Source organism: Erpetoichthys calabaricus, chromosome 4, assembly GCF_900747795.2.
Source record: "Erpetoichthys calabaricus chromosome 4, fErpCal1.3, whole genome shotgun sequence".
NCBI lineage: Eukaryota > Metazoa > Chordata > Cladistia > Polypteriformes > Polypteridae > Erpetoichthys > Erpetoichthys calabaricus.
In genome coordinates, this window is record NC_041397.2 from 53,547,102 (window position 1) to 53,561,707 (window position 14,606).

The 14,606-nt window shown below is 37.9% G+C and overlaps 1 protein-coding gene across 6 annotated transcripts in view; it reads left to right on the forward strand.

Annotated features, from left to right (window-relative positions):
• The window catches only part of map3k15 (mitogen-activated protein kinase kinase kinase 15), a 219,346-nt gene that overhangs the window by 92,774 nt on the left and 111,966 nt on the right, over positions 1 to 14,606 (forward strand). For all 6 annotated transcript variants that reach the window (XM_051926897.1, XM_051926899.1, XM_051926900.1 and 3 more), the window contains 2 exons: positions 760 to 928; positions 3,034 to 3,140. In XM_051926897.1, coding sequence (XP_051782857.1) covers positions 760 to 928; positions 3,034 to 3,140 — 276 coding nt within the window. The remainder of the gene's footprint in view (positions 1 to 759; positions 929 to 3,033; positions 3,141 to 14,606) is intronic.

Sequence of the window (14,606 nt, forward strand, 5' to 3'; positions counted from 1 at the left end):
TATTAGAGATTTTAGAGATGAAAAATGTGTGTTCTTGAAAATTCTTGTTTTAGTGTAGTTTGGATGAAAATGTTATGTATAGCACACAGGAAGTACTAAATTTGCAGTCTTCTATACTACCGGTAGATGAAAAAAGTAATATGAATTGAATGTGTTTATTTGAAAATGCATTTACCTTTCAGTTAAGCATACAAAAGTAAGATAAAGAAAATAAACAATTTGAACTTTAACAGGCTTAATGTCTCTTCAATGTCAATTTCTCCAACTCTTACCTTCAGGCAAACTTGTTATTTCATTTTTCAGACTGTTCAGTCTTTGAAGAGCAAAATGAAGCTTTGAAAATTTGCCGTTTATTTGATTTTAAATGGGATATGTCTTGCTGTTTTCCACTGAGAAGACAGCTGACATTTACAGCACATTAACAGGATATATCCAGCCTTCCTTGTACTATGAATTCTAATAATAGAAGAAATGTCAATATGAATATTACCAGCCACATTTCAGACAGTAGTCACCATACTTTGCTGACTTGATAACAAAATCTTGCCTACAAATGTATAGAATATAAGCCAGTAATATAAGTCAGTTATAAGATAAACGTCAGTAATGCTCATACCCCAGGACTGACCATTAGTATACTACTAATACTGGTGTATCATTAAATAAACATTTTTCATTGGACTACAAAAGTGATAAAACTGTTTTTTTCTGTGTCATTGTGTCCACTGTTTGTAATCTGTTTATTTATTAATATTGCAGTGCCTCTTACAAAGATACTTTATTGAATGATATAAGGAAAGCCAGAGACAAATATCAAGGAGAGGAACTTGCCAAAGAGCTTTCAAGAATTAAGCTGAGGATAGATAATACAGAAGTTCTTACTCAAGACATTGTTATGAATCTGCTGTTTTCATACAGAGATATACAGGTATGAAATAAAAATGAATAATGTAAGTCTAATTGGTACTTATAGTACTTGGGATTTAATTGTAAAGCCTTAGCATTTCTTAAGGAGCAATGCATAATGAACAAATGAAATAATGCTGAGAGCCAACATATATTTTTATACTTTTGCCTAATTCTAATTTTTTCCTCAGTGTATTTGTATAGATTTTTTTCTCACTCAAATTTGTCTGTTAATTTAATTTGCCATCAATTAATTCAACTAATGTTCCATATTTCTGCTATATTAGTTATATAAATCAAGGAGACGTTTCTCCAGAACTGATTCCTGTGGGACTTTATTTTTAATATCAGGTAATTCAAACAAAGAACATTACACTAAAACCTGTTGTTTTACTTGTTGCACAGTTCTTATTGACCGAATCCTTCACAGATCTAAACTTTCATTTTTGGAAATGTACTGTATTAAGATTTGGACATTAAGATTTTTTTTTAATCTAAACAAAGAATTGTAGAGAAGTAAACTCATTTGACAACAAAATATGAAGGCAGACTGTACAACTTCTTGGCACAGTTCAAGAAAACATCAAAACACTTCTCTTGTAGAAAAATGTCAAGGTTATTAAATTGAGATTTCATTTGAGATTTTTTTTTCAGTACTTTTTTTGTTAACTGTTCACTTATTACTGAACACTATGATGTGCTTGCATGGATGATAATTTTGAGCATTTTGCTACTTTCCAGATCTGATGTGTTTGTAGTGACTTGAAAAGTGCATTTTAAAAGGTTGTATGTTAAATTTTAAACTTTTTAAGGACTCATGAGTTAATATTGTACATACAGTATATATCATTTCACTTTTTTTTTGGGGGGGGGGGGGGAGGGTTCAATGTTGTACATATAGCTAAATTTATTTATTTATTTATATTTAGCAGTGCATATAAAATCCGAATCATGCCTACATTTTCTTTGTAGATGATGACTTTTTAAGGGTTGGTTTACTAGCAACACTTCAAAAAATCATAATACAAATTACTGTATTTGCAATTACTACATCACTACTGTATGCCTTATTTACCAAACCCATTCACTCTATAAATATTCTCTTGTGTGATTTTACATGTTACTAGTAAAATATTGTAAAATTCCTTTTTTCAGCATCATTCTTCAACATCCTTTCAATATTACTAATTTCCTTTTTCACCGTGTCATGTGTTTCAAACACTGTGAAATTGAGAGTGCACTGATCATTGTAGAAGAACATAAAACGGGGGGTGAATGCATAGTGTGACAGAAATTCTATAGGAGAAAAGAGCTAGTAACAAGTCAAAAAACAAAGAGGAGATTCAAGGTCCAAAGATCTTAACGTTAACTTTCTTGGTAGCACCTTTAACTACACATTACTTTGGGGGAAAAAAAGTAAAGATGAATTAAGAAAAAAAGAGTTATTTGATCCAAGGAAAGGTGAATGTGTGCTGCCATTTTAAATAACAAGGATAATGTCACATGCACAAAGATATCTAAACATATGGCCAACAGCAAGATGGTCATGACCATTAGAAACCACTCAAAGTAGCAGAGGCCATGAAAACAAACTGATGCCACAATAACATGAATACAATTGAACAAATAAAAAAAATCACAGAGGATAAGTTTTGAACACCAGTAGGCAGTGCAGAATATTGTGACTCTACTAGGCAAAGAAAAGATATAGTAATGTTTGTTCAAAGTTTGCAGTAAGTGAAATATATATAACTAGCAATTTGAATATACTTTAGAGGCAATAGATATCTTAAAATTACTCAGGTTTAATTTGTAAGTCTTGATCACACTCTTGCATTTCTGAAGTGTTTTTATTATGATGTGTTATTCTAGAAATTTAAATATTAGTATGCTAAACATTTTTTAACAGTCATGCAGTTTAATGCTAGGCACTATCAATAGCAGAATCAAAAATCCATATTATTACTTAACCCATATATTTTTTATTTATGTGTAACATGCAGTAAATGTATTTTATTTTTGTGTAGCATGTTGTCTGTAACAAATCTCTGTAATAAAAGATAAAGCAGATGTTTATACCTATTAAATATACACTGAACCAATTGCTTCTCTATGATCTGATAACAGGACTATGATGCTATGGTTAAGCTGGTGGAGACTCTGGAGATGCTTCCCACCTGTGACTTGGCTACTCAGTATATGATTCAGTTTCATTACGCATTTGCCCTCAACAGGTAATAAACAGTTTGTTATTTTGCTTAGTAAGACAAAAGAAATTGGCATAAAAAGATAGTATTGCATAATTTAGCTCTGCATGACTTTCTTTCAGTTACATCTAGCAAATGTGCCAAAATGCTCTTCTTAACTTAAACAAAAATAAACAAGCAGCACAATTAATGTGTTTCCTTTAATGACTGGAAATCAATTAAGTGTCCAGTTCTTTCTTGCACTTATCCTTTTGCAGTTGTAACAGCCTTGAGCCATTCCCTGAACAAATGGAACTAAAAGTTTCAAATCTGTGACCTTCCACTGGTTGGTCCAGTCTCCTAAGAAGGGCAGTGCTCAGTGCACAGATGCATGCAGTAATGAATGTACACTGTCGCCCAAGTTGCATTAAATTATTTTAGGTTGTGGCTGGTGGAGCTGTGTTTTTCTTAAAAAAAAAAAAAAATCACATGTATACACAGCTTTTAGAGGTGCACAAAGTGATCAACATTAGCAGTGCAACACATCTGCCCATAAATGTAAACTACTTACTCAGTGTCATGCGATTATAAATTATGATAGAAGCTAGGTATGTTCTTACAGTATATACTGTAAATGCACATTTTTGAATAATTGATGTAATATTAGATCATAAAGGAATGACATGTCTACAAAAACTGTAAGTGACATCTTGCCATTTATGAAACTCAGTGTGAGATGTTATGTGGAGAAATTAAAATACAGAGAATTTTATGATTGAAGTCTTCATGAACAAATTGTACAGCAGGAAAGTGGTTTCAATTTTCTGAGTGAGTTGTAACTGTTTCTTAATCACATTGTTTCCCTTTGTTTGACACCAGAACCCATTTGTGACACCTTTAAAAATAGATGCTGGTGTGTCTGACTCACACATTTTAAAGGCTTAACACAGCTGTTAGTTTCAACAAATGCAATGTAAAATAATATTTGTAATATCTAATAATAGAAACTGTATATCCTCACGTTTGTTTTTGCTGTAAAGCTGGTGGTTGGCATATTTGATTTTAATGTGTCTTAAAAAGAAAGTAAGGCAGAATCCATTTATGTACTTAGTGTATTGTAATAGCACATTTGAACACTGAACAATATTTAAAAATGCATTTTTAAAAGTATTTTTGATATACTTAAGTGTTGTAAATTTTAAGAGGTTAAAATAAGTTCATAAAATTGGTGGATGGAAACTGTTTGTCTTCACCTAGTACACAGGTAACTTTTTTAAAATTTATTTTCATACAAATATTGCATTTTGTTCAAATTTTAATGCCTAGAAAATTTACATGAACACACAGTCCAAAGACATGCAGGTTAGGTGGATTGGCGATTCTAAATTGGCCCTAGTGTGTGCTTGGTGTGTGTTTGTGTGTGTCCTGCAGTGGGTTGGCACCCTGCCCGGGATTGTTTCCTGCCTTGTGCCCTGTGTTGGCTGGGATTGGCTCCAGCAGACCCCCGTGACCCTGTGTTCGGATTCAGCGGGTTGGACAATGGATGGATGGATGGACAGCATTTATATATCCTTATCAGCCTGAAGACAATATATAATATAGGTTTGATTTTCTCTTTGGTCGGAGGGGTGGGCTGTTTGTGTGCAAGAGTCAAGAAGCAACAAGAGTTCAGCCGGAAGTACAGTACAATGCATAGAACGTAGTGACAAGGAATAAGCAATATGTGTGTTTGGGATATCACAAACAGAAGAGAAGCTCGTCTGTGTGATAGCTTATATTCTATATACTACAACAGAATGGAAAAAAGAAGTGAAATAAAGGGCAGAGATTGCTACTGAACTCGCTGCTGGTGTTAACCCCGTTTACAATGCTGGCTCTGTCAGGCAGCAGGCTATTGGCTGGCAGTAAAAGGGGCGACCAGGACTGTGCTGGAAGATCAGCAACTGTGATCAGCAAATCTGATGTACCCCACGACAAAAAGTCACATAATATGAGTTTGGCTTAACCAGTTCTTATTCAGACCAGATAAATAATTTACTTTGCCTGCTATGCTAAAAGAGTCCCACTGTGGCCAGGAAATCGCCAATCATTACACAAGAACTTTACTGTATTTCCTGACCATCAGAGGTCAGATTTCTAAAACTTGCTTAAGCACTACAAGAGGCTCAAAATGTGCGTATGTATTGTAAGAATGACAAAAAACTAAGATAAAGATTTGGGGGATCCACCCTGTAACAAAAAAGATGAACATTTGTATTGCAACAGAGTAATCACTTGAGGCTGACCCTAACATAAGTTGGACTGACTACTGAGAGGAATATGGCAGTTTTACAGAGAGTCAGGGGGGAGAGGCGGGTTCTTGAGGCCGGAAGCAGAAGTGCTGAAAGCCTTGGGGGCGGATGGGAGATCTCTGGAGGCAGGACCGGAAGTGCACCCTGTGGAAGAACCAGAAGTGCCGTTAGTTGGGTTTGGCTTCTAGGGATCTGCAGGAGAAGGAGGAGAGGCATTAGTATACCCTTGGTTCAGCGTTATCACACTCTTAGTCAAGCCTATCAACTGCTTCCCAAGCACACATGTGTGACAGTAGCTTTCCATGCAAAAGTTAGGATTTTTTTTTTACATTTTATTTATTAATTTTATTGTAATCATTCCATACAAATAGATCCATTTATACAAAAAAGGATTGAAGACAAATCAAACCCCACCCTTGAGAAGGAGAGCAGGGCCAAAGGAAAATTGCTAAGGGCTTTTTAATAGGGCAAAAGTTAGGATTTTTTAAGAGAAACTTTGTGGGAGAAAGTGCATATATTTATGTTAACTCTAACCCATCTGTATGCAACATTTCTGAGAAACTGGGAAATGACGACACTCTTGATCAAGTAGGGAAATGCAGCAAAACCAGCTAAGTGACGAGTCATGCACATAATAAATCATAACACCAAACTGTTATTAGAAGGTGCATTGATGTGACAAACACATTAAACCTCAAAGGTGATGATAATGATTTACATGCTGTATTTTAGTTCCTTCTTAAGAGGACCAATGCTGCATATTTACAATGAAGAACTTTTTTGTGTTTTTGTCAGTTTGTAGACTACCTGTTGCCTCTGTTTAGGGAACTGGGTGACAAGTCAGGAATATCTCAGCCAAGTTTCACTCCATCATGCCTGTTGTTCTGGAAGCCATTAACTGACTGGCGAGATGCTACGTCCAGTTTTCGTATGGTGTTCGTGTACCTACATAAAATATTACCTGTTCTTGCCAGCATTAAAGGACAATTTGCATCCGAGTTTAATTAAACAAAAAAAAAAAAAAACAGTATTTATTCAAACATAGTAATTGCACACTGTGGAACGAGCCCCGGACACAGACAGGCAGACATGTTATTTTTGTACCACCACACGTTTATTTACACTAACTATTATTTACACAGTCCTTAAGTGCACCACAAACCCCAATCTTCCCCAAAGTCCAGGCCAACCACTCTGCCTCTTCGGACCGCCTCCTTCTCTCTTTCTCCGACCTTGTCCTGCTTCCACCCGACTCCAGCCTCGAATGAAGGGAGGTGGCCCCTTTTATTCATACCCGGATGTGTTCCAGGTGTGCACCGGGAATCCCGCGGACACGTCCCAGTGTGGCGGAAGTGCCTGCGGTCCTCCCGGAAGCACTCCGGGTGTTTCCTCTCTTCTTCCCCCCAGCACTTCCTGGTGTGGCGGAAGTACTGGGGTCCAGGGTCCTTCAGGCAGGGGGACGCCCCCTGGCGGTGACCATGGGCCCCTACAGGGTTGGGCTTCCAAGCCCTGTACCCGTGGCCCCCAATACAACCAGGGCGAACCAGGTATGAACCCTCCTCCTGTCGTCCTGGGCGTCCCGGCCGGGCTTAAACCCCAGCCGGGTGCCACAACACAAAAAGAAACATTTCAAAACAGTGTAAATTAAAGTGCATTTATTGTGTGTAATGTTTGTGACAACAGGTCATTTTACTGTGACAAACCACTCTACTGAACAGTAACCGTCACATCACATTACATTAAAGGGACATATTATGTATCTTTTCAACAGTTATTTTGTGCTGTATTTTTTTCTTCAGAACTAATTCATCTGCCTTCATCATCCAAACTCAACAAAAAACTCACTTTTGCACTTTTGCACACCCCAGTTGCAGAACCACATACTGTATCTCATCTAAATGCATCACACATATTTACACAGGTCTGGATGGGTGAACGAGTATGTGTGACATATGTATGTGAGTTTTTTTTTCCATTTTGTGTCTGAGAGAGGGAGAGAAGTGAAACGCCAAACTGAGTTTTATGCCGGCATCTTGAACCTTTGATCCTTGCCCTCCCCAGCACTTTGGCAATATAACTGTAGCCTCGCTAACAATTTCTAACTATTTTGAAAACCAAGTATTTTGTTTTTATTATATGATGTGTGATCACACGAGGGCACCACTGATCCCCAAACCTCAGACACAGTATCACCCATCATCCAACACAATCCCAGGTTCAAATAAAGGATTTTATTACACAAATGTGAATTACCAAGTGTACAATACAACCAAACCACAGTTAGACAAGTGAATTTTCTCTCTTTCTCTCTCCTTCCACTCTTTCTGCTGAGTGTCACCCGCTGCCTCTCAACTCTGTCTCATCCAGGTGAAGTGGTGAGCTCCTTTTAAGCTGGACCCAGGAATGCTTCTGGTGCTATTGTGTGTCCTTTTGGAAGCACTTCCGGATCATGAGGAAACCAGGGAGGTCATCTCCTAACAGTGCCCTCTAACAGCAACCAGGTTCCCCGACAGGACTGCACTCATTTGTCCTTAATGGCACTTACAAATGGTAATACAGTAATCCCTCCTCCATCGCGGAGGTTGCGTTCCAGAGCCACCCGCGAAATAAGAAAATCCGCGAAGTAGAAACCATATGTTTATATGGTTATTTTTATATTGTCATGCTTGGGTCACAGATTTGCGCAGAAACACAGGAGGTTGTAGAGAGACAGGAACGTTATTCAAACACTGCAAACAAACATTTGTCTCTTTTTCAAAAGTTTAAACTGTGCTCCATGACAAGACAGAGATGACAGTTCTGTCCCACAATTAAAAGAATGCAAACATATCTTCCGCTTCACAGGAGTGTGCGTCAGGAGCACTGAATGTCAGAAAGTGAGAGAAAACCAAACAAATCAATAGGGCTGTTTGGCTTTTAAGTATGCGAAGCACCGCCGGTACAAAGCTGTTGAAGGCGGCAGCACACACCCCCTCCGTCAGGAGCAGGGAGAGAGAGAGAGAGAGAGACAGAGAAAAACAAACAGTGAAAAATCAATACGTGCCCTTTGAGCTTTTAAGTATGCGAAGCATCGTGCAGCATGTCGCTTCACGAAGCAGCTGCACACAGAAGGCAGCAATGTGAAGATAATCTTTCAGCATTTTTAGACGAGCGTCCGTATCATCTAGGTGTGCGAACAGCTCCCCTGCTCACACCCCCTACGTTAGGATCAGAAAAAGTCAGCGCAAGAGAGAGAGAGAGAAATTAAGTTGGGTAGCTTCTCAGCCATCTGCCAATAGCGTCCCTTGTATGAAATCAACTGGGCAAACCAACTGAGGAAGCATGTACCAGAAATTAAAAGACCCATTGTCCGCAGAAATCCGCGAACCAGCAAAAAATCCGCGATATATATTTAAATATGCTTACATATAAAATCCGCGATAGAGTGAAGCCGCAAAAGGCGAAGCGCGATATAGCGAGGGATCACTGTATGATGATAAAGTCACCATGTTATAACAACAGATTGATCCCACAGAACAAGCTGCATCATTTTCAGTCTTGCAGTTTTCATCATTTTCTACCATCCATTATAAGAACCTAATGTCAAAACTACATCTTTCACTGAAGTAATGATTTTCACCAACTTCTGATCAATTTCCCAGCATCTCCCATTCCCCGCAGAGCTTTTGCTTTGGGCATCAAGCGCCTGAACACCCTCAGGCATGGTGCAGCCTGCACCGGGAACAGTGACAGGTGGGGAGTTTGCCTGGAGTAGTACATCTGTTGCACTGTAACACAGATGTTCTAAGGTGAGCTCAGGGGGGAAAGAAACCTCCTGTGGAGCAGAAGGGTAAAAGTTCTGTTTGCCTGCTTGTACTTCACTGCCCACACTAAGCATCTATTGACTTGCTCCCATCCTGAAGTACTGAATATCTGAAATCCTTTCTATTTTGTTCTTGAAACCTTTGAGAAAAAACAAAAATGACCTGCAGCTAAAAAGAAAAAAATAGCGTAACTTATGTAAGTAGTGTAACAGTGTAACTATACAACTGTATATTATAGTCTTAATACAGCAAAGGCCGAAATTCTGACCAGCTGGGTTATATCGGCAGAGAGGTGTAGCAGCCTTTGCAGGATATGCATCTGCAGCAGTGGGCTACAAGATTTAGAGAGTAGTATAGCAACAGTAGGGCACCGTGACATAACAGATTTGTGAAGGTCGCTATTCAGATAGATAGGCACACTGTTATAGGCACACTGCCTTTCAGGTAGATCCCACCATGAGCCTAGCCCAAAACCTGGCCTGCCAGGTTCAAAAGGTTAAACAAAATATTATGTGATATTTTGTACTCGGTGTGTACTATATAGTCATTTACTACAGCCCACGTTGAAAAAGCTGAGATGCATTAAATATATTCGATGTGTCTTCCAGCCCTAGGCCATCGTGACAAAGGCCTTTCTTGACACTAGAAACCCATGTTCTTTGGAAAGGATGTCTCTTAAACTGTATTATTTAGTTCACATTTGTTAAAGTGGTGTTGAATTCAGGCCAAATGTAGTTAATCGTATCCAACATTTATAAACTCTGTAGCATTTTAAATAAATGTGATCTTAAAATACATCACACTCTTGATTTTTTTGTATATATTAATAGTCTAGTGAAGTTAGATTATCACCAATGATACAAAAAAATTCTGGATGTCTGATTTTTAAATTGTGCATTAGTGTTAGATCCATGAAAAGATCATACTGCACTGAAGAAATCAGTTTAGCCTAAACTAATGCATGCTACTTTTATTACATGCTGTGTACTGTGTGGTTTGTGTATTACAACAATAAATACACAATTTTCATGTGACTTTCAAATTGTGAGGGATGAACCAGCGTCCCTGCCAGGATGGATCCTGCTCCTTTGCCTGGAGAGGAGGCCATCTAAAGGGAAGCTCATCAAGGGAGCTGTGATATTCCCTGTCCTTGCTGTGGGATGTGTACCCAGAAGAACATTGCTGCTGCTACTACATCAGAGCTAGTGTCCTTACAACCATGGGAGGTCACAGTGGTTGGGCTTGGGAGGCTGGAAGGACAGAACAGTGGGTGACTGACTGCCATGGGCAGAGCATCCCTACGTACACCAGGCAGCTGCATCCCGCCTGGAGAACACCAGTATGTATATCCACAGGAAAACATGGGAGTTTTGGTCTCATGAGCAGCCTGTCGAGTTCTTTGGGGACCTCCAAGGACCTCCAAGGTGAGCCAACTGGTGTGGTCCTGTCTGAACCAGAAGTACTTCCCAGAGGCAACAGATTAAGCACTGGAAGTACCCTTGGGTCGGGAGGTAAAAGAGAGCCCTTCACTTAGCCCTGGGAATTGGACTCAGGAAAGGAGACGAACAACACTTACCTTGTTGGTGTAGGAAATCAGAAGGAAAATGAACTGAAGAAACTGCTGTGCTGTTCTGTTCGGTGTTGGAACCCTTTGTGTTGGGAAGAAACTTGTCAAAGGTGCACATTGGTTTTAAATAAAAGAACTGCTTTGAACCAAGGAGTGTGCCATTAGTAGTTGTGTCTCGGGTATGGGTTTGGTACGCTTCCTACAGCCCACAAAATTAACAGTGTACTACATCGAATTTTTGGACGATTACAATACTTTCCCTATACTTTGTATATGAAATAGTAAAAAACAAAACTTCACTTCATTTTTAGACATAATAGACCACAGGTGTAATGTCATTGTAGGGAAAAATCGTACAGGGTGCAGATGGCAGTTGTGATTCCAGAACCTCCTCAGCTTGCACACAAAGGCTAGCAGTGTTGGGGAAGGGCTGTACTGACAAGAATGAGTCAAACCTGTTGAAGAATTGGTTCAGTTCATTAGCTCTGTTCTTGTTCTCCTCCTCTGCATCTTTTATATAGCCTGCTTGCACACTTATTTCGTGTTGCTTTGTTGTAACTTGTATTTGGACTAGTAATTGTACAGTGTTTCCCAGTTGTATTTCTGAGAAGCATATTGTGTCTTGATCTGGGAAATCTGATAGGATATTGATTGTTTTTTCTTAATACATATCAGTAAATTCCTGGTATAGTTAATAGGTAAATTAAAATGGCTACTGTTGGGTTTCCACTTTAATTGAATAATGTTTAAGTTTAGGCATATGCTCTTTTTTGACTTTTGACCAGACTTGAGAGTTATTTGGGAGTTATTTGGGTGAGTTTCCTCCTATGTCCCAAAGACATGATCCTTAGGTTAATAAACAGTACTAAATTCTGTAGCCTCTTTGAATATGGAGATGTGAATCTGCTTGCTGTCTTATGGATAGGTGTTGCCTCCACAGTTGTTTCTATACTTTTGCCATCTGTGTGAATAAAAGTGTGTTTACTTGTATACATGGCTCATTGTTAAGAAGACTTATACATAAACATAATCAAAATAGTTTCTGGATTTTTAAATTTCTTAAAAAAATATTTAAATACAATTCTGTATTAAATATGTTCTCTCTGTTGTTTATGGCGTGCTTTTGTTTTGTGTTGAATTTTTGTCAATCTCATAAATCTGAACAACTTTGGTTAAATATATATTGTAGGTTCTAGTGGTTATGGGGCAGAATTTAAAACCTCATCCTCTTGTTCCGAAATGTAAGGCCCAATGTTAAATATAGCATAACATTCTGAAGCATTTTTAATCTAATTCAAATTCAGTATCGGGAGCAATGACAGGAGCCAAATCTGGACTGGTGGATATCTATCACAGGTTCTACTCAGACTTAGCCATAAAATTGAGTTGATTTAGAACCTCCTTTTATCCTAGCACGAATGTCTTTGGGGTGATGAGTGGAAAATCAGAGTACCTCTAGGAAAAGCCTTGCAGCCACGGATTAAAATTGAAAATCTCTCATAGACAGCAACCAGGCATTGGATTTAAACCCAGCATGCTGAATTCTTGAGGCAGTAGTATTATGCTGCCATTAGACTCAACACTACATTAAACAAAAGTTTATCTTTAAAACTGTGTACATTACTTTTTGATGCAAATCTTTAATGTAATGGGTTGGAGGTACTGTGGTTTAGAGCCTTCTACCCTGGTAAAATAAACATATTTGTATCTGACTTATATGCAGCGTATATATCTTATCAAGGAAGCACTTTACATTGCATTGGTAATGAGCACACAATTTTTAGAATTTATTCCTTATTTTTATTAAACTACAGGATTTGAATGGCTTTTTATTATGTATTTTCTCTTCACAAATGGTTAAATGGTTATTTGTTCCTATCAATGTGACATTTTCTTAGGAACAGCTCAAGGATTATTCAGTAAAACCAATTCAGTCCTGTTCCAGCTGGGCAGACATGGCATCCTGTTCTTGTTCATTTATTAAAACAGCTCTCCCGCAAAGAGGAGTGTGTCTTTTCCAGTCAAGAAGGCAAGACTCATTAGCTGATGTCTGGTTTGGGATTGCAGGAGAATAAAGTTACAGTGGTATCTGCCCTGTGGGAAGTGCAGTATTTTAATTGTTTAAACTTTAATTAGCTGTCATTTCTCAACATTTAATTTAAAGAATGGTATGGAGGATAAAATATATATTATAGGTTTATGTTGAAAGAAAATCTTCATTCACTAATATTCTTCTTTATATTTTGTAATTTTTCCTTTACTAAAATCAGAGAATGTAGAGAAAAGCCAAGCAAAATGACACCTTTTATTGGCTAACTAAAAAGATTACAATATGCAAGCTTTTGAGGCAACTCAGACTTGCATCTTGCCTGAAGAAGGTGCCTGAGTTGCCTCGAAAGCTTGCATATTGTAATCTTTTTAGTTAGCCAATAAAAGGTGTCATTTTGCTTGGCTTTTCTCTACATTCATAATGGCTAACATGGTACAACACCCTAGTACTATAAAATCAGAGAACAAATATTCCACTTTAATGCTTCATTTTTATTTACATTACTTCTTGTTTTGGATTTTCATCCCAACTCTTACTCTTTTTTGAAAGGTGTTTTTTAAGAAGTATGTAGTCCATTGAGCCAATGACATTGGTAATGTTAATTACTTTGTAAACCATTGTAATCCCACTGTTCACAAAAGAAGTTATTGTGTCAGTCTCTTTAGCTTGTGTAGTTCCAACAGTCAACGCTAGCCTGAAGACCCAGTTCTTCAATGCCAATATTGTAAGCTGATACTCTTAGATTGTGATGTTTCATTTTCCCCTCATGTTTTTAAAAATAGTTTTTTTAATTTTGTTTTATAACAACAATGTATTACAGTGATTCTGTTTCTAAAATTCCCAGACAATACAGTTTACATGTGAAGATGGAATAGACAGGCTAGAGTAATATTCTTGAAATATGTATCACATAAATATACCCACACTGGTTGGCTCTGGTGTTCTAAGCAAAGTTTCACTGCTTGATAATGGCTGAAAAGGTGTTTACAATTCAGAAGTATATTGTAGTACTCAGTATGAGAATGTGTATAAAATAAAGATCAATAATAGAAGGTAGTATGTAAAATCAATCAAAAACATTTACAGTACTTAAAAAACAAAAACTTGAGTATGAAGTGGTTATATAAAATAATGTTATAGTGGTTAATTAAGTCTTATAGAGCACTCTATGTGTATATCTTTTTCCTTACAAGTTTCATTCTTTTGATAAACTGAAACTAGGAGAGTAACACTCCGTTGTTTCAGCTACATGTTGACTAGTGCTAAGCAAGCATAATAAAACATGTGCAATAAGATGCTGCAGATGTTCTATCAGACGGTTGTGGCAAGTGCCCTCTTCTACGCAGTGGTGTGCTGGGGAGGCAGCATAAAGAAGAAGGATGCCTCACGCCTGGATAAACTGGTAAGGAAGGCAGGCTCTATTGTAGGCATGGAGCTGGACAGTTTGACATCCGTGGCAGAGCGATGGGCACTGAGCAGGCTCCTGTCAATAATGGAGAATTCACTGCATCCACTAAACAGTATCATCTCCAGACAGAGGAGCAGCTTCAGCGACAGGCTGCTGTCACTGTCTGCTCCACTGACAGACTGAGGAGATCATTCCTCCCCCAAACTAAGCGACTCTTCAATTCCACCAGGGGGGGTAAACGTTAACATTATTCAAAGTTATTGTCTGTTTTTACCTGTATTTTTATTACTCTTTAATTTAATATTGTTTTTTGTATCAGTATGCTGCTGCTGGAGTATGTGAATTTTCCCTTGGGATTAATAAAGTATCTATCTATCTATCTATCTATCTATCTA